Source organism: Phyllostomus hastatus, unplaced genomic scaffold, assembly GCF_019186645.2.
Source record: "Phyllostomus hastatus isolate PE091 unplaced genomic scaffold, TTU_PhHast_1.1 phas_scaffold_585, whole genome shotgun sequence".
NCBI classification, from domain to species: domain Eukaryota; kingdom Metazoa; phylum Chordata; class Mammalia; order Chiroptera; family Phyllostomidae; genus Phyllostomus; species Phyllostomus hastatus.
Genome location: NW_025334037.1, coordinates 10,476,369 through 10,498,111, shown reverse-complemented (window position 1 = coordinate 10,498,111; position 21,743 = coordinate 10,476,369). Strand labels below are relative to the sequence as shown.

The 21,743-nt window shown below is 42.2% G+C and overlaps 1 protein-coding gene across 2 annotated transcripts in view; it reads right to left on the bottom strand.

Annotated features, from left to right (window-relative positions):
* NELL1 (neural EGFL like 1) overlaps positions 1 to 21,743 on the bottom strand; it is a 727,165-nt gene that overhangs the window by 622,378 nt on the left and 83,044 nt on the right. For both annotated transcript variants that reach the window (XM_045825346.1, XM_045825347.1), the window contains exon 4: positions 488 to 658. In XM_045825346.1, coding sequence (XP_045681302.1) covers positions 488 to 658 — 171 coding nt within the window. The remainder of the gene's footprint in view (positions 1 to 487; positions 659 to 21,743) is intronic.

Here is a 21,743-nt window from a genome sequence, read left to right as displayed (position 1 = left end):
TCAAAATCAGCCTCTTAAAAACTCTCCATTTGAAGAAGATATTTAAGCCAAGCTGTGCCTGATGAAGTGAAATAGAATTAGCCGCTTCAGTAGCACAGGTTACTTGGACTCATTCGAAGGTAGGCTGACTAATTCGCTTCCGAGTGAAACGAACTCAACAACAATATATCATAGTTAACTGTGACCACAGCTCCATGGAATTTCAGACAGTGCCTGGAGTACACAGAGGGGCACTTAATATTCCCCAATCTGCAATCAACCTTTTGTACATTTGTTCCTAATCACAGGATACTGTTTCATCTTAATGAACTGTTTTCTCAGTGCATTACAGTGGGTCATTCCACCATGCCTAATGGCCCATTCGCCATGGTTAAATTACAATGAGGGTCCCTCAGATTTTGTTTCCCAGCCAGGGGCTTGGTTTCCCCTGCTTCTCAATGGCTAGATTTCCAGGACAGATCACGAAAGATCAAAGGCAAAGACGTACCTGTTGCAGTCGACGTGGAGGAGGAGGTGAGAGGCGCTGACTGACAGTGCGACCTTGTGCCACTGCCCGTCTGCCATCCGGTAGGGAAGCGCCTCTGTCCTGGGCTTCCCGTCATGTATAAAATGATACCGAATCTCGTCCCTCAGACCACTGCTCTCCAGTTCAAAATAGCTGTGTGGGAAGCAGCAAAAATTTGTTTTATTTTCCTTCTGCACATCACAGGTATCATCAGTCCTCGCTGCTTACTAGCTTACCACTAGGTTTCTCAGAAGCTAAAATTACAGAAATATGACACAAAGTGCTGCAACCCAAAATCAAATGTACCACATGGAACCCAATTCCCCCGAGGGCCCTTATGGTGACACCTTGAGCCTCTGAAATGGACATTAATTGATTCACTGCAGGGTGACTGGCCACATACTAATTAGTAAAATGCTTTGCAGTGTCTCTTAAATACTTAAAAGCAGTTCAGAGCCTTCTATTGTCCAAAAAAAGGCCATTCACATGGAGTAGGTTTATTGATATGTTTATTGCTGCCATTTTTACTTTTTCAAGAATTGAAGAAAAATAGAAGTCATGGTGGCTATCAGGGATTACACTGTCAGAGTGAAGACAGTAAAGAGAATAGTAGGGTCTTTTTTTTTTGACATCCCCTGCACAGAAAGCTGTAGGTGGACAACTATTCCTAGAAGACTAGGGGAGGAAACGTTCAAACTACTCACATATAGACCAGAATTTCAAATCATCATAGTATAAAACATGCAACTGAGTTCCTTCCTTCCCCAGATTGTTATGTTTCCAGATCCATGAAAAACTCTTAGCACCACCCCCGTGGTCTGCACTTCAGTCACAAAATGCAGCCGGTGGCTTTGGGACACTCCTCAGACCCACACCAGGACTGAGACTGTCACGTGTGGCAGCCCCCCCGAGTCTCCTGTGCCTCTCCTGAAACCTGTCCTCTCCACAGGGCCTGATCTCACCATCAGGAAATGTCAGGTAGTGCACTAGGCCTTTCACACAGACTAATTCATCACCCTTCAAAACCTGCAAGACTGATATCATTACCCCTTTTCCATTAGCAAAAAAACTGAGTTTCTGGAACTGATCCACATGCCCAAGTCAGGATTTAAACTCAGGTCTCCATTTGACAGCCTATGTCCTTTCTACCAGTTCTCTGCCCATCTCAGAGGCAGATGACCAAGGAGCAAAGATGGTCTCAACTGGCAACCACCTTCCAGCAACTCATTCATATCAACAACTCAAAAAGGACTCGCCTGCACAGGGAACCAGGTTCCATCCCCAGACCTGGAAGAACCTACTGCTTCTCCTCTCATCCGCGGAGCTGGCCTGACCCCTCCAACCAGACCGTATTTAATCTGAAGCATGAAATGCATCTTCTATGAGAACCGAAATGAATATATCATGAAACTCAGCCTCTATTATTCATGACTCCCAAATCTCATGTCAGAGAAAAAGCCATATTTCTTGCTCCTCTTTCACAGGGATCTTCCCAAGAGAGCAGTGCCAGGGGAAGTGGAGTCAAGTCCAGCCTCTGACCCACCACATCTGCACGAGGCGAAGAAGCAGGCCCCAGGTCACACCCTGAAGAGGTTGCTTACAGTTTTGGTGTGTGATTCTATGATTTTATTGCATAATGTATGATACAATTACATTTTTCCAACTGCAAATACTTACACTATTGCAGCGGGTTTCTGGGCCCACATACATACTTATTAGTAATAATAAATATAATACATATTTTATAAGACTGCAAAAAAAGAAATCCTTTAACATAGAAGACATTCATTTTAAGAGAATCCTCCCGATTTCTTCTAAGCAGCCAGAACATTAGAAGAATCAAACAATCAGACTTTCAAAGGTCAAAAAGGCTTTGGAGATTATCTGGTCATTCATTAATGCATTCAAGATGTTACTGAACACATAACAAAGGACTAAAAAAGGATTTAAACAGAAATGCTATTCTCAAGATGCTTTGGGACTAGTGGAAAAGGAAATATAATATTTGTCTCCCTCACAAAAAGCTAGAAACTGGCCTAAGAGAAAGGAATGGGAGACATTCCATGACTGCCCCCCATGTGCCAGCAATGGGCCACGCACTTTCATAAATATCATCTCATTCATTTTCTTCAAAGTAGGTATATTATCCCTGTGTTATAGCTGAATTCACATGTGATCAGAGATAGTAATACCTTGCCCAAGACAACACACCTCCTCTAAAGAAAAAACAGCATAATTTTAAAATTTGAGACCTTAACAAGATTAACACATAATGAGAAATCTCTCAACTACTTTATTTTGACCAATGAGCTTCTACTGGGGGAAAAAACATGACCTTGAAGGGACTTCAATAAATGACAATGAAGAAAGCAAAACAAAAATAAAAATAAATGACAGTGAGAAATGCTCAGAGAGACCACCTGATGGAATCACTTAAAAAAAATAAGAAGAGGCAGATATATCTCACCAGATTCAATTATTATTCCCAGGGTTACGTCCTCAGTGAACAAGCACTCAATGTATTACAAACAGATCTTTTTTAAAATTTTTATTGAATTTATTGGGGTGACATTGGTTAAATAAAATTATATAGGTTTCAGGTGCACAATTATACAACACATCATCTATATATTATTCTACCGCAGGTTCACCACCGAAGTCAAGTCTCCTTCCATCACCATTTACCCCCTTTACCCTCTTTCTATCTCCTCTCACACCCTTTGTAGTTGCTGTTGCAATAGTAAATGGGGCTGTTTCCTTAGTTTCCCTTTCTGACAGGTCATTATTGGTGTATAAAAATGCAACTGATTTCTGGATATTTATTTTGTGTCGTGCCACTTTACTGAACTCATTTATGAATTCGAACAGATTTTTGGTGGAATCTTTAGGGTTCTCTATACAGAGTATCCTGTCATCTGCACAAACAGATCCTTTAATGATCACCTTACAAAGCCTTAGGGCAAGTGATCACTTTGGGGTAATCACAAATACATAGCTATGAGAAAAGAAATCTCTATTGTTAGGCAGAGGGATACTTGTGTCTTTGAGTAAAGTTTCTGACAGCATCACACACATAGTCAAAAAGTTGTGTATGTTAAACAACTTAGATGAAAATCAGGATGATGTGAGGATTTTTGTTTGTTTGTTTGTTTTTAATCCTCACTTGAGGACATGTTTATTGATTTTAGTGAGAGAGGAAGGAAGGGGAATGGGGGAGAAACATCAATCAGTTGCCCCCTGTACCTGCCCTGATTGGGGATAGAACGCACAACCTAGGTATGTGCCCTGACTGGGAATCGAACCCACAACATTTTGGTGCATGGGACAATGCTCCAACCAACTGAGCCCACTGGCCAGGGCCAGATGATGTGTTTTTTTGTATTTAAAAAATGCAGATGATTGCTAAATTGGTCCTGGAAATGACAAAGGCATTAAGATGGCTGAGTTTTAGCTGGATAAAACTATTTTGTGAGTGCTAGAAGGGGAATAATACAATATTTCCAAGCGGTAACCCTCTGCTAATAGAGATGTGAGGCTGAGTCCTAAGAGCAACTTGGAGAGAGGTGGTCATTTGGCCTGATGGCTTTGGGTAGAGGCTGGAGGGAAAACTCAGGATTTGTAGCAGAACCCTGTCATCCAAAGTGAAGTCCCTAGCTGAGCATCATCATCACCCATGGAAATTCAAATTCTGGGGCCCCCACCAAGACCCCAGATTCAACACTTGAATCAGAATCTGCATTTGAATAAAGGCCCTTGATGATTCCTGTGCACTTTAGAGTTTAAGGAGCACTGCAGTGGAGCACACCAGATGTCACTTTACTTCCTGGCAGCCGCTCACGATGAGGGAGATAAAAGCAATGCTATGAGGAGGGAAGAACCCTGTGGTGCTCCCAGGGAGTGGAAGAGCCCTGGAAGTGACCAAACACAAGCACCCAGTGAGCTCTCTGGCCTGACCAGTCCTCTCTCTTCAGGCCTCAAGTGCTTTGGGGTCTTCTCAGGACTGGGGGGAGAGTAGCTGGATAAGGAATAAAACCACCAACCAGACTGTGTGAGCAGCATTTGTCCCCTTAGCCCAGGACCTCAGCCATGTGTGATATTCCAATAAAGTGCCTGGGTTCCCAGAAAAACCTGTTCATCCTGCAAATACTTGAAATCAGCATTAATATTCATTACTAAGTTCTCTTTTTCAGACCAAAGACCCCCAGCTTTATATTTCTGTCCCCCACCTACACCATGAGGTCACCCTGGATGAGAATTCTGCTGTACTCCTCTTTTCAGATGCTTCCCCACGTTGGTCCCCAAGCTCTAGGGCTGGTAAAAGGAACAATTTCCCCTTTAAATACAGCATCCAGAAATAAAGACACTTTCTCTGGGTCATGCGTAACTATGCATGCATCCTACCACTTACATCCTAACACTTACACTGACCTTTCTATCATCTAACACTGCAAGTGCTTTCACACAAAATGCTCGCTCTGTTTACATACTTAAGCATTGGTAAACCTAAGCCCTTGCTTCAGTGCTAGAGAGACCCTATCCAGAATCAATGGGATTGCCCACTGCTGGGATAGTGAAGAGAAGGCACCGAGAACCCCAGGAGGATATACTGTGCCCTACCTCAGGTCGGCAGCCTCATGGACTATGCATACTGAAAAACAAAAGCGACGACACAATTTTTAGGTAAATACACAGAGCACTAGCCCCAGTAAACCAAGACTTGATTTCAACCTTAAACCTGTTTACAGACATCCATGAAATCTTTGGCAAGTATGCCCCACCACTCTGTGCCTCAGTTTCTCCTGTCTGTCAAAAAAAGTTTATAGATCTGACTCACAATGCCCTGGAACTCCTTGGAAGGACCTTAAAGTCTAAGACAGGAAAAAGGCCAGGGCAGGAGAGAAGCTTCACTCTCACCTGTTCTATAAATTCGAGTTTCCCATAAGATCTCATTTGAATAAAAGAGATCCACTTACAGAAAATAGTCTGAAACAACAGAACTAAATAATATCCACAGTTCAGCTCCTGTCTAAATTCCTATATTACTTTGCAAACTGATAAACTTGAAAAGAAACTGAATAATTGGTTGGCCAGTTAGTTTCATTCCACCCTTGACTCTTCTGACAATGCTGAGGTCCCAGGCCCCTTGCAGCCTGGAGGACAGAGGACAGCAGATGGCAGATGTAGTGGGTGTGGCGATTACTCACGCCCTGCCCTTCTCCCTGGGCAAGCATAAGACATGACTAGTTGTCACCAACAAAACATGAGCAGAGGTGATGTGCATGACCAAGGCTAGGTAGTTAGGAAAAGCTGTGCCTCATCCAGGCCAACTGGAAAGAGTCCAGTAGAGGACTCAGAGGACTTAGTGAGGGGCGGTGTCACTAAATGAAATAAACCTGGGTCCTTAAGCAGCTGTATGAAGCAGACACTATTCCTCACACAGACCAACACTGAATGAGGACTAAACAAAAATACATCCTTAATGATAATAACCCACAGAGATTTAGAGGTTCTTAGATTTAGAGGTTATTCAGTAGACTCCCTTGACTCATTAAAGAGAGCTACAGGAACATGAAACTCAAGAAAGGCAAAAACTGAGGAGTAACCATGGACACATAGAGTCTAACTATTGCTAGACTATAAATAGAAAGAAATGGCAGAAGGCATGAATAGTCTCATCCTACCTTGTGTATGACAGATAACCTGCTTTGGATGGACTAATCCTCCGTTTGGCAAATGGTATTTTCCAAAAATACCCACATCATTTCCCATCTCACACACCCTTCTGCAATGTAAGCTTGACATTCTTCCAACTGGAAGGTAAAATCTATGCCCCCCTAAATCTTGAATATAGGTGGTCTTGTCAGTGCTTTTAAAACAAAAGTAATGCTAGTTACTTCCCAGGCTGGGTCATAAAGTGTAACACTGTTTCTATCCTGTTTGCCAGAATGCTTGAGCTTGTAGCCCTCAATCACTGTAAGAAGCCTAACTACCTTGAGACCACCAGGCTGTAAGGAAGCCTAACCCAGACTGGCCAGCCTACACACAGGTGCTCTGGTTGACAGCCCCAACTGGTATCCCAGCCAACCACCAGTGAAAACCACACACAGGAGTGAATACACATCCAGACAGTTCTCCCAGCTAAAACCACAGACACTGCATGTTTTCACCTTGAAAAATGTACACTATAACTCAGAAATGTCTCTACTAAATGCCTGAGGTCATTGGCTAAATGAGCAAACCTCCAAGTGCAAATTTTCTACACACAGCCCCACAGATTTGGAAGTATGCATTTTCTTCTAACATCAGAAATGGAATTCTGCCCAAATAGTGCAACCTAAACAATGTCAATAAATCACATCTTTTAAAATGCACAGATTTCTGTAGCTATTTAAATGAATAAATACCAGCTCTGCCCAGGGGGCCTCAGCTGGTTGGAGTGTCATCCAGTACACCAAAAGGCAGCCCATTCAACCCCCGCTCAGAGCCTGTGCAGGAGGCAAACAATGTTTCTCACATCAATGTTTCTCTCTCTCTCTCTCTCTCTCTCTCTCTCTTTCTCCCTCGTCCTCCCTCTCTGCCTCCCACCCACTCTCTCTCCCTCTCTCCTCCCTTCTCTCTCAAATCACACCTTCAGGTGAGGATTTTTAAAAAATAGAAATGAACACCGAAGGAATACACTGGTACCTTTTGCACCATCCATTGTGCTCCTTGTGTCAGGTTCCAAAACCCTAGCCTTGAACTTCATGGCTGTGACTACCTCAGGGGTCCTTTTATAAATCAGATTATCTTATCTGGCTTTTGGCCCCAAGTTCTCTTCCTGCCCTACAGAGTTATTTGACTAAATTAAAGGGATGCCCTAATTTACTTGAACAAACTTCCATTACTCCCAACATCTTTTTCCTTCTTTCAGAGTAGGATGGTGTAGTAGAAAAAGAAGGAGCGAGAGAAACAAAATACTGGTAGACAAAGGGCTTCAGAGTCCAGCTAACCCATGTGCAATCCCCACCTCAGCCATTGAATCACTGTGAGGATGGAAACAATACATGTCATTTCCCGCAGCCTCCACTCTTCACAAGTTTCTTTTGAGGGAAGAAATGGCATAACATCTGTGATTATAACTAGTGATTATGATGACCCTACCTATTTCTTTCTGCATACATGGAAAGGAACAGCCTCACAAAGGTGTGATGCTGCCTTTTCTCAAGAAGAGGTGTTTTTCCACCTCCCCCTGTCCCTTGTTTAGACTTTACCTGGTGATTTCATTTCCAGCTGTAAACTTACATATTAGTTATGCACTCAGTCCTCTTTGCAAAGGTCTAGGTAGAGATCGATGGTGAGAGCAATAACAAAACTGCCTCTGTTGTTAAAATAAAACATTCCCTGTTAAATGAAATGTAAAAAGAAAGTTCTTTACACCTGTTCAAAACAGTTCCATTACGGCCTTAAATAGCCTGTTGCAGCTGTGCTGTTCTTACTGAAGAGAAGGCTATGTCTAGCTTCCCCAGATACTGAGAACCCAGAGAAAAAGCGAGGAACTTTGGAAAGTTGAGATAGAAAACATTTTAATTGGGAGAAGAAATTTAGAATAAAAGCAAGCAACAATGAGCTAGTTTACTGGAACAAAAGAGAGAATGGATCATTAGGTTTTGACTGTGAAGGCCTCCAAATACAGTGGAATATAAATATTTATTAAGCAAACCAGCAGAGGGAATGGAATATAGAATCACGAAACTACATCTTGCCTTAAGCCTCAGGTAGAGCTCCAGATGTCCAGGAACTCAAATTAAGATGCTCCTATATATCAAGACTTAAGAAATAGGAACCAAAATAATAATAGGAGTTGTAGTTATCACCTGCACACACACAGCACTTTCCACACTTCCTAAGTTTTATGAAAGACTTAAAAAGAAGGAATATTATTGTTCCCAAACAAGAAATATAAAGTCTTTGGTTTTCTTCACTTCATTAAAATTTTTCTATCAAAGTCCAAAACTGAATTAATGTATCTTTAAAATGCTCAGTGAAAATTTTTCTTCCCACCCTGTATTCCATCTTCCCAGAACCCAATATCCCTAACAGGCAACCACTGTTACTAGTTTCATTGGTAATCCTTGCAATGTTTTGTTAATAAGCTTTCTTGGAATAGTTTTAGCTTTTCAGAAAAACTGCAAAAGTAGTACTGAGAATTCTCATATACACCAGTCCTTTTGCCCTATTATTAACATCTCACATTCATGTGGTACAATTATCACAGTTAATGAACCAAACTGATACATTACTATTAACTAAGGCCAATACTTTAGTCAGATTACCTTAGTCTCCATTTATGTTCTACAATCCCATTCAGAATACATTAGATTCAGTTATAAAATCTCATTAGACTCCTTGTAATTGTGACAGTTTGGATTTGACTTGTATTTTTTTATGACCTTGAGGATTTTGAGAAGTACAGACAAGGCACTTTGTAGAATTTCCCCAATTGGGATTTGTCTGTTTTTCTCATGCTTAGACTTGGGTTGTAGGTTTTGGGAAGGAAGGCCACTGAGGTAAAGAACAATTGTCATAACGTTACATCAAGGCTACATACTACCAACAACAGTGTTGACATTAATCTTGGTGTTGACCTGGCTGGCAGAGGTAGTGCTTGTCAGGTTTTCTACGGCGATGTCCCCCCTCCCCTCCTTTCTTTCCACACAGCCCTCTTTAGAAGGAAAGCCTTATGTGCATTTAGGATTCATTCAGGTTTCCAAGTGGCCTGAAAGTTCACTCCTTTTTAAGTCGGAATAGTATGCCATTATACAAATGTACCACAGTTTATTTACCCACTGATCTGTTGAAGGATATTTTGGTCACTTCCTGTTTTGGGATGATTATGTATAAAGATGCTCAATAAAATATGCATACAGGTTTGTGCAAAAAAGGTTTTTAAATAAACTGGGTAAATTTCTAGTAGTTCAACCACTGGATTGTATAGTAAGACTATGTTTAGCTTTGAAAAAAAACTGTCAAACTTTCTTCCCAAGTGGCTGTACTACACTACATTCCCACCAGCAATAAACAGGATTTGCTGCTCAGCCTCACCAGCAATCGGTGTTGTCTGTTTTGTATTTTTTTGGAGGGGGTATGGTTTAGCCATTCTAATCATTTAATCTAAGTATGGAATGATATCTCATTAAATTTCTATTTCCTTAATGACAAATAATCAGCATTTTTTATATGTTTGTCATTTATATATCTTCTTTGATGAAGTATCTATTCAGATCTTTTACCCATTTTTAACTTGGGTGGTTCATTTACTTACTGTTAAGTACCCAGAGATTTTTGTATATTTTGGATATAAATCCCTTACCAGAGATGTGTTTTACAAATATTTCTCCAATTTCTGACTTGTTTTTTAATTCTCTTAATCATGTCTTTTGCAGAGGTTTTCATTTTAGTAAAATGCAACTTATCCAGTTTTCTGTCATAAATCATACTCTTGGTGTTGTATATAAAAACTCATCACCAAACCCAAGGTCATATAGATTTTCTATGTTTTTTCCTAGAAATTTCACAGTTTTGCAATTTACATTCAGGTTTATGATCCATGTTGAATAAATTTTCATGAAAGGTATATAGTCTTTGTCAAATTTCCTTTCTGGCATAAAGATATCCAAGGGTTTCCTCATAATTTGATAGACTATCCTTTCTTCCAGAGGCTTTTATGCTATAAAAGTAATAGGCAAATATTCCTTTTCCTCACTTTTCTAACACAGATGGTAGCACAGCAGCCTCACTGTTCTATACTTTTCTCTTTTCACTTAATATAACAGATATTTCTTACACATAGCTTCCTCTTTATCCTTACAGTTTTCAGTATCATTTAACATGTATTCTCTCACTCAAAACTAAAGTCACCTCCTTCTTTAGAGCCCAAATCCAGATTGCAACTAGTTAGAGGCCCATTTTCTCAAGGCTATGCCAGGCTTGCATACTGGGAAAGCAATATTGAAAACCACATACAAGGAAAGGCACCAACTGGTAAGGTACATAAGTAGGAAGCCCTGAGTAGTGAAAGACCTTTGCTTTACTTGCCTTCCTTCAAGGACTTTACATAACATTGTATCACCTGATGAGGTAAAGCAAAAATGACAGAAAAACAGACAACATTACAAGCCCAACCTTTAAAGAAAGGGGGAGAAAAGCCACTCTTGAATTGTGATCCAGAAAAGTTTCCAAAAGGAGGTAACTGTGGCAGAACTATTTAGATGAAGGGAGAGGGATGAGGAAGGTGCTTCAGGAGGGGGAAATGGAAGGAAGGACATGGAGGGAGACATGTGTCTGGCATTCTCAGGAAATGGAAAAGAAGAGCAGGTATGAACAGCACAATGAGGAGAGCAGAGGAGCTAGGGAATAGACACAAAGGGCTAAGATAGAACCAATCTCTGGCAGGCGGCCCTTTTCCTACAGCTTTGTTATTTCTCAAACTGTTACAGGGTGCAGCCAAGAGGGGGGACTCCAAACGGGCATTTGAAGTGGGGTCCAGAACTCAAGGTGTCCAGGAGATTTTAAGATGTCTCCACCCCTTCCCCCACAGGTGTGAGTTGGGGGAAGGGGCACACAGAGCAAAAACATGCAGGGCAGCTTTGCAGCTAATCCATGGCATGGCCATTTAACATACCTATAGCCTTTGGCTGGTCGCTTGAATATACTAAATAGCTATGGCCATGCTCTGGGCCAGGGGGATGGACAGGGAACTCCCCAAGATGTGACTGTGGAGCAGGTCCTCCGAGTTACAGCGCCTGCGTGGGAGCTTGAAGATTGGCTCTATGACATGGGGTCACACCTGCCAGACCCACGATGACAACCAGAGAAGCAGGAAAAGACAGCAGATGGAAGGCAAGTGTGGCTGAGTGTAGGAGGAGTCGGAATTGGAGCTGCAGAGGAAGATTGGTGCGGGGATTTAAACCCAGACACAGCAGCCATTGGGAGGAGAAGCATGCGGTTTTGGCTGAGTGGGGACTCCCGTGGCCCTGGGAGAGAGAACCACGTGCCTTTGCCAGAGTGGGGACCCCCGCAGCTTTAGAAGGTGGAACCACCACCTGGTTTTAGCAGAGATCCCGGTGACTCAGCTAAGGGTGCCAGGAACCCAGGGAGGTCTCCCAGTCAAGACGGAGTACTAACTGGGAATAACCAGAGGACTGCCTGAGCCATGGACTTCTATTTCCTTTTCTGAGATACGGTACTCTGGACTGGGCAAAGGGGGAAGGAAGGAAGGACTGTGTCTGTTTGTGGGTGTTTTAAGGGACTTTAGGATTTTTTGATGAAGACATTAGGTCACTACTTTAAGTTTGTATAGCATTAAATAAACATTTCCTTTCCTTTTCACGAATCTCTGGCATTGAGAGACGTCTTTCCTCTGGCAGCAGACATAACAGACCTGGGGGCTTCTTTCAGTAATAGTATATCATCCCAGGCCCCCCCGCCCTTGTTTGTTATGTAACAAAACCACTTCCTGCTAAGATAAATAGGCACATTCGCAGACAGGAAACACTGGCATAGGTGTCAAAGTTATTGGTGCGTTACCTCTAACTCTGGCCCTTTCTCCCTCCTCTCAGAAAGCACATCAAGTCAGTGTTCTAATGCACTCTAACTCCACTTTGTTGAAGTATTTTCTTCCATAAATGAATCACAAATTTATATCTCCAGTCTAGACCTGTCTTCTGAGCTGTATAGTTGGATAGCCAACGATCTACTCAACAACTCCACTTGGATCCTTAATATTCAGTAAACTCAAAACATAACTGGAACCCTAGCTGGAGTGGCTCAGCTGGTTGGAACATTATCCTGTACACCAAAAGGCTAGGGGTTCAATCCCCAGTCAGGGCATGTGTGGGAGGTATCTCACTGACGTTTCTTTCCCATTGATCTCTTTCTCTTTCTCTCTCTAAAATCAATAAACATATTTTTTAAGACATAACTCCTGATCTTTCCTCCAAAACCCAGTCCTTATCCATCATATTCTCTATTAAAATGAAAGCTGGAACCCAGAGCGTTGCCTCTGACACTTTTCTCTACCCTGTGGCTGCTGTGAAACCCATCAGCAAGTCTTGTTGCTTCTGTTCCTAGGTTATCTACTCTATCCATTCTCTCCTCACTTCCTCTACTGCTACCACCTTTCCCTAACCACCATCCTCTCTTACTAGCAATTGTATACCCTCTGAACTGATCTACTTCAATCCACTCTGGCCCCCTCCAGTACATTTTACAGTCAAAGTCAACTTTTTAAAACAAAAACCCAACCATGTCATCCATCTTTCCAGCTACCTCCTACCCTCAAGCTTACAATCCATCAGTGATTTCTCATTGTTATAGAGCTTAACACTAGAATTCTTAAAGATGACCATCAAGAACCCACATGCTTGGGCCCCTGTTCATCTTTCCAGCTTCACTTTGTGAACTCTCTCTCCACTTTGTTCTCTGCACATCAACCTTCTTTCAAATCTTCAAACACACCATGCTCCCTCCCACCACAACACACTTGCACATTCCGCCCCTGCTATCTAGAACACTTGGAACCCCATCTTTTACCTAATGAACTTCTACTCATCCTTCACTCACCTCAAATGTCACCTCCTAGGAAGACTTCACTGATATGAACACTCCTCCACCACCCAGGATTTTTCATAGGATGATGTTACTTTCCTTCCCAGTACTTATCTTGCTTCTATTTATATATTTTAGTCATTTTCTTAAGGTCTGTCTCTCCCACTGATTGCAAGCTCTTTGAATATACAAACCATGTATGGTTTTGTACATCATTGCATCTTTGGAGCCTAGAATATAGTATAGACTCAGTTATTATTTATGGAATAAATTAATACATTATTAAATCCCTGGTTTTTATTAACAGTAATAAAGTATATACAGCACATCTCACAGCTGACTGTGATACATCAAACTGATTTCACATTGAAGTTGAGAATCACTCTGGTAGAAAATAAAAGTTCCTCATCAAGACAGTAATTTAGTAAAACCACCATTTAAATAATATGCTATTCATAAAAATTACTAACATTTATCAAGTTCTCACTATACGCCAACTTCATAAGTACTTCGTGTACAATATTTCAGTGAACTCCTGGAACAATCCCATGAATGGGAGCTTCCATTATCTTCATTTAGCGAGTGAAGAAACCAAGTCAAATGGCTTGACTAAAGACAATGCCAGGACAACAATGCCTAAGCCAGACTCTTTCATATGAAAGACCACAAGCAGCACTCAGATGCACCTGCCCATAACTGAAACTGCCACACAAACTTAGTCATTGGGAAGGCTGATAACATGGCAGAGGTGCATTGGGAAAGGACAGCCACCCTATGCTGGAAATACATAAGTGACACACTGAACAGCCCCCAGACAGAGCCTGCCTCTGTCCTTGGTGCTGATAGTTCCACAGAACTGGAGACTGAGAGTGAGTGCCTTAGGAAACAGTCTAGTGATTCCTGACTGCTTCTGTTAGGAACAGTTGAGCTCTCACTAAAGCACATAGTGAGCTATATTATATGTAAAGTACATATCATAACTGGGTTGCTTTAAGAGCTCGATAAAGACCAACTATTATTATTATCATTGTTTAAATGTTGCTTTGATGAGGAATTTTTATTTTGGACAATGATTCTCTACTTCAATGTCAAAGTAGTCTGATGTATAACAATAAGCTGTGAGATGTGCCATATACAATTCATTGCTGTTAATAAAAAATAGAGCTTCATTAATGTACTCATTCATGTATTCCAAAAATAAATATTAAACCTCTACTGCTAGGCCCTCAGCTAAGCTCTGAAGTTGCGATCATAAGCAAAAGCAGACATGGCCCATGTGTTCCTAGAGCTTGCACTCCATGCAGAGACAAGCATCAGCAATATAATTACACTACTAAATGTAAAGTTGGAAACAGACAAGTGTTGTGAAGGAAACTAACGTGGTTCTGTGACAAATCCAAACCAGTTTAAGTCACCCTGAAACAAGGCAACCTGGATGATAAGCATGGAGTAAATACAAGCATTATCAAGCATCTCTTATGAACATTAAAGTTACTGAGAACTGTACTTAGGAAAGAGGCTAGAACAATGGTCCAGATGGGCCTAAGAGGTAACGTTTGTTCATAGTAAGACACCCAACAGGTGATATTTGTTAACTCTTACAGCAGGCCATTAAGAAGACAAGACACTTGTAGCAAGTCCCCAGCTAGTCACCTGCCATTACAAAGCCTCCTCATTTGCCAGGATCACTGCCAGTAGAAATGACTAAACATTTCCATGACGAGGTTATTGCCACCACCTATTCTAGATCCCCTGCTCCCTCCTCAAAAGCAGACACCAGGATCAGGTGAATTCATCTAAAATTAATTTACCTAGGACTAACATAAGTGAAAAATTTGCCTAGAGGAGCTTTATCTAAAACCAAATTTGGCTAAAACTAATTTACTTTCCTATCACATGTTATTGTTATGAATTTCACAAACATGAATTTCATGTCAGTCGTATTATTAGGGGAAATCACCATTAAGTCAACTGCCTGTTAGGTAAATTGATTTTAGAATAATTCATTCTGGGCAAGCTTGGAGCATCTAAGCCTGATCTCCAACAAGGTACATGAAGTGGCTCCAGGCTTCAGGGCTGCCTCTCGCATTCAGTAAAACTTTAGGAAGCTGGTGTATCCAGGATTCTTTCACCTTCCAGGAACACTAGTGGACTTCAAAATTCATCCATTTTTAGTGCACTGCAAGAATTCCTTTATGTTCCCCACCTCCATCATGCCTGCTAAGGGTTGAAGAACCTTCCTGCCTATCATCATCCTGAAGCTGCTTTTACCTTAATCTCTGATCAGCTCAGACCATGCAGGCATCTGAGAGGCTGAGCCACTGTGAAAGCAGTGTTTTGTCAAAGTGCTTCACAGACTGTCAGGGGCACATGCGTCACCTTGTTAACATGTACGTTCCAATTCAGTAGACCTGGGCTGGGTTCTACCACATTGTATCTCTAATAAGCCCCAGGTGATGCTGGTGGCAGTCTGCAGGACACACTATTGGTATCTAGGTCTAACAAGATGAATATGGCTGTTGAGACGTGTAGGTTGGACTGGAGGTGAAATTCACTGGATATCAAGAGGCATTCCAGAGGTATGCTTCTCTGCTCTTGGAGAAGAATGCCAAGAAGGAGCTCAGAGACTTACTCTAAATTCTTGGAGTCTGAAATCATGACTAAAACTTTCTCTGCAACCAGAGGGAGTTTGCTAGGAAATTATTTTCAAATGCCAAGAAAATATCAAAAGTCAAATCACCTAAAAGATTATTAAATAATTGCTTCCCATACCAGGAATTTTATAATCACATAAACTATATCCCTGCCTACCTTGGAAATGCATTCTTAAGAATGCACTCTAAAGAGTTCCTCCCTTTCCCATCATACCAGAAGGCCTAGGAAAACTATTTTTCATGCTAAGAACATCCTCTAACAGACCTTACAATGAAATGTAAGAAGAAATTCTACTGGCCTACTTAAACCATGAGGAAGTTAGATAAGTGGGGTGAAGACAAGGTTGGGGAGTACAGTGGGGTTAAGATAAGACTTCTCCCTGTCTTATTCCTGCTTGCACAAGCAGGTCAACAGGGACACACCTTGCCATTTCAAAGATTCAAAGGCAGCCTCTCATTTGAGGCTTGAAAAGGATTTCTATTAATTACTGCTTCCTTTAACAACAAAAAGAAAAATAACCCTGTCTGGTGTGGTTCAGTGGATTGAGTGCCAACCTGTGAACCAAAGGGTCACTGGTTCCATTTCCAGGTGGGGCACAGCCTGGGTTGTGGGCCATGTCCATGGTGGGGGATGTGTGACAGGCAACCACACACTGATGTTTCTCTCCTCTCTCTCTCCTTCCCTTCTCCTCTATCTAAAAATACATAAATATTTTTTAAAAGAAAAAAATTTTTACAGTAAAGAAAACTGCCAGGTTCTACTTTACCCAAGTGATCAAAGTTAACACAACCTCAAAAATGCATAATTTAATCACAAAAAAATGTCAGATACTCAAACTGAGGAACATTCTATAACATAACTGGTCAATATTCTTCAATAGTGTCAGTCACAAAAGACAAGAAAAGTAGGAGGAACTGTCACATTTTTGGAGATTAAGGGGAAACAGTAACTAAATGCAATGTGTGGTCCTGGAAAGGATCTTACAACAGGAAAGAAAGGATATGAGTGGAGAAACTGGTGAAATTAAAATAAGATGTGTAATTTGATTCAGAGTCCTGCAGCAATGTTAATTTCCTGCTTTTTTAATGTCCCCGTGGTTATGTGAGATGTTAATGTCAGAGGAAACTAGGTGAGGAACATACAAGAACTCTCTGTACCATTTTTGCAACTTCCCTCAAGTCTAAAATTAGACCAAGAGAAAAAGGTGTAAAATAAACTACTGTTTGCCCACCCAAAAAGCAGAGCCCGGGAGGCCATACCAGTGTTGATATCTCAATGGGAAAGTCTGTACCATTTTCTGTACTTGGGAAAAAGGAGAGACTGGATCCTCCAGACATTCTCTCTTGAATGTGTTTTTTCTCAGCAAGACCTTGGTCCGTGGCCTCTCCTCCTCTCCCCCAGGCACTGGATCATTCTTTCAATAAGTCAAGGGAAGCGGTAAAGTCACCCTGATTCCAACTGTCAAACCCACCTTCCACCTGCCACACAGTAGCAGCAAAGTAAAACCTTAAGAAGAACAGTTAGAAAATGAGCCACTAAAACTGACTGGTAGAAACTTTCTGAGAAAACAAAATATGAGAAAGGTATACAGACAGCAAGAGAAGGAAATTAAGCGTTCTCCCATCCCGAGATGGAGTGGGTGTCTGAGAGCAGGAAAGGCCTGAGGGCATGCAGGGGGCGGAAACCAATTACTGGGGAAGAGGGACCCCAAAATAGTTCCATAAAGCCCTCACCTCAAGCATGACACAAGGAGGCACAAGGCCTCTATTCTAAGCCTTGCACGTAAGCTAGGCAAAGGGCTCACTAGTCACAAAGATAAGGACAAACATTATCATCATCATCATCATCATCATCATCATTACTACTATCGTTAGTTCTTTTCTGGGTCTCTAGTGTTTGCGAATTAAATTTGGAGACCAGATTTCAAACCTGGTTTTAATGGATATTACAAGAACAGAACACACAAAGTAAAACAAGAAAGACTTTTTTATTGTTGTTCAATTACAGTTGTCCCCATTTTTCCCCCATTACTCTCCCAGGCCCTACCTAGCCCCCACCTCTCACACTCAATCCCTCCCCCGACCATTGTCTTTGCCCATGGGCCCTTTACTCATGTTCCTTGATTTGACCCTTTCCCCATTTTTCCCTGTTATCTCCCTCCCCGTTCCCCTCTGGTCACTGCCAGAGAAACAGAAATAAAGAACAAATTGACAAGAAAGACTTTAATGAAAATTTAACCCATGCCCTTTGGGCTGACAACAGAAAACACAGTGGCTAAATAATAATAACAATAACAGCAACCAACTATTGAGGGCCTAAAATGGGCCAGACATTGTCTCAAATCCTCGGTGTAAGCCCATAGGGAAGATACTAGGTACCTCATTTATACATGAAGAAGCGGAGGTTTGAAGCTATAAAGTGATCTGACCAAGATAACGAAGATCTGACTAAGTGATGGATCCAAAATTTATATCACATTAACAATAATCTTTCTGCCCCATGACACTGCATCCAGGATGCTGTGAAGGACATCAAGTTGCTGGCACCAGCAAAGATGCACCAAGACTGTTGGCACTGTGTGGCATGAAGACTTCATATGTTTTTAATGTATTGTGCTCATTGAAGCAGATTGAAGTCACTTAAGCCAAGTTTATCTTTCACAACCACACCACTCTCCCCACAGGGAAGATGCTACAAAAGAAAGAAAGATAGACAATGCATATAAACTCAGCATGAAAGAGACTGCTAGCTTATCACCAAAACTGCATACTTTCCTTGTTGGCCCAGGGCTAGACTCATTTCTTAGCCTCTCTCACTGTTACGTATGGCCACATGCTGGAATTCCAGCCAATGGAATGGAAATAGAAGAACCAACTGATACAGTGGGTCCTTGTTCAATGTCATCTCATTATGTCGACTTTAATGAGATGCCATAGGAACTTAACTCTTGTTTATATCAATTAGCCTATGGTAAAAATTGGTTTCACTATAGGTCATTGCACTGGAAGTCACAGAATGACATTCAGAAAGGACTTATCATATGCTGTTCCAGAGTTGTCCCTAAGCCTCCTACATGCAATCCTTCTCTTTCTGGTTGCTGGAATGTAGACAGCGCTCCAAGCAACCTTGAGCACTGCATGTTGAAGAAGGCAGAGTGACCAAGTGAAGGAGGGTTGGGTCTCTGATTCCCTACTAAAGGAAGAGCTGCCCAGGGCAGATGAGTAACCAGATACCTGCATTGGCCTATTAGGTGAGCAACAAATAAATACGGTACGTCCCTAGCTGAAACTGTCCCTGAGAAAACAGTCCCCTAAAACAAGCCCCAGGAATCCCTCTAAGCCACAGGGAAAGCTTACTGCCACTTCATTTGATAGCATAATCGCACTGGCATTGTCGATACTTTTAGAGCTGTCTCTCTGAATCACCCTATGGACGAAAATGGCCTCTCCAAACTGCAGGACAATATAAGGGGTTCCATGAGATTAGAAGCTTTGCACTAATCTCAACAGGTGCCATTAGAATTCCCATCCTAATGATGAGAACACGAGACTAAACCAGCCCAGACATGACTCCTCTCTGTGCTCCACCCTAACTCCAAGACTGATTTTTGCAGTTTTAGCCTAAGTTCCTCAGGAGGAAAGAAAATAGTTAGGCCAACTGCCAGCAAGCAATAGACCCAGGTTTGAAGTTCAGGTCTTCTAGGTGGATAATGTACTAGCCTATACAGAAAGTGGTTAACACAAAAAAGCATACCCTCAGCAAATGCTAGTTGCCCCTGCCTGCTCTCAGTCACACATAATCTGTCGAGAGACCCCCACTCACTCCCTCTCATCTATGCAAGGGTCAGTTTAACAAAGCACGAGAACATTTAATCTGTGCCAGTCAAATACTTAGATGGCCTCCAGCCAAAGTACTTTCTTGCTTGAGGGGCTTTATGGTGAAAACCTCCAGGGAAGTCAGCTTCCATGGCCAGTCTTTGGACAATTTTCCTGAAGGGGTGGGGGTGTTACTCCCCCAACCAAGTCCTCACCCAGAATCATGAAATAAAAATTAATTCTCCAGGAATTCACACTCATGTGCCCAGAGAGGAGTCCAGGACTCTCTCAGCAAAGATCAGAAAGATTAATGGAGAAAGAGGAAGCCAGCTGTCCCCAAGGTGCCCTCTGCCCTCCTTCCTTTAGTAATAGAATCTCAGTGGGACACAGGGCCACCCAGAATAAAGGCCACATTCCCCACCTTCCCTGCAGCTATGTGTGACCACGTGACCCAGTTCTGGCCATTAGGGTGAGAGTGAAAATCACATTAGGAGCATGGTCTCCACTCTGTTCTCCTTGCTGACTTAGCAAATCATCTTGAACCATGGGGTGGAGGGCAATACCCTAGAGGTTGCAGGGCAACCACACAGAACAGCCTGGTCGCCCTAGTCCCGTGACCCTGTGAGGTTGTACACTGTACGACCGACATTCAAACTGCTACATGAGAGAGAGTGAAACTTTCCTCTTGTCTAAACCACTGTTCTATTGTTGGTCTTTGTTTCAGCAGCCAAATCTGTATCCTAATCAGTACAGGTGCCCCGTGGCAGGTGCTGGGAGACTTCTGGAGAATTTCTGTGAGCCACGGCTTACCTTCAAGCCCTAGATGGATGGCTCTTTCCTCTCTCTGGCCTTTTGAGAGAGAACATAAGACACGGCTGGAAATTTCTAACAGCGATTCCCACACACTTGTCCACAGAATGCCTGCCTTAGAATCACCTGGAAATGTATTTAAAACTGAGGTTCCTGGAGCAAGGATTCAGATTCAGGAGATTTATAACAATTCCTAAAATGTGTATTTTAAAAGCTCCCTCCATAATTAAAATGTTCAACCATGCACTGTGGCCTGCAGCTCGTGGGGATGTGGGTGTGTGTGCAAAGAGCCCTCACCACTTCCCTAAGACCCATCTGGCTTTCCCCACTGCTGCTTCCCCTCAGACCTTGTTCTTCCCCCTTTGGTGCAGTATGTTCCTCCCCACTTCTATTATGGATTGCATCCCTGGGGCAAAGCTCTTTTTTCCAGCTTTCCAGGTCAGGCACCTTAGATGCACCTTAAGGGACCATCCTCCACACTGCAAACTAAATCTGCTTTAAGCACCTTTACCCCCACTGCCTACATGAAAATCCCATTGCCTACATGAAAAACTCATCATTTATTCGTTCATTCATTCATTCATTCAAGTACACATTCTTCAAGAAAGTCAAGCACACAGACTCCTAATGACACTGCCAACCTTCCAAGCTTTCATCTCCAACCTTTACCTGCCCACCCAGCATTTGTAACCACTATTCTTCAACCCGTGGATACCTAGGAATGCACACCCACCCCTTAACGCTCAGCTCTAGCATCCACAGAAGGACTGGGAAGGTGGTTACTGCCCTGAACTGGTTAACTGTCAAAGTCTGCTGGAAAAGCCAGACTCACAATCCTCATTTTAAACAGATGACTCCACCAACACCTCTCTGGGGTGTTTTGCTGTCTACATCCGCACCCTGGGCAGACCTGCCTTACAGGAGACTCTTGACCTAGAAAAAGACTTCCTATCTCAGGGAGAAAAGAAGTTTATTTCATTAATTCAATCAACATACATTAAGCATTCATGCCATGTTATGCCCTGCTATGGCCTGAAGATAGAAGATAAAATCACCTTGTTGCTAATGGCCTACATCTACTATACTATTTGATTTCTTTCAAAGAGGGCTTGATGTCTGTTACCCAAGTGCTCCCTGAGTTCTGATTAAGCCAGTTTACTGAGCCATTCTCTTGACCTTGACCTTCTCAATTTCTGCAATCCCTGTGAGTCTTTCTGCTAGGCTTCCAACCCATTACTCTGCCTAATCATCCAACTTGTATATGCTCCCTGACCCCCAGAATAGCCTCAGCTGCCAACTCATGACCTGTTCCTGTCCATTCCCAGCTTGACTTGGCTCTCTCAGTTCTGACCTGTGGCCACCCATGAGCCCGC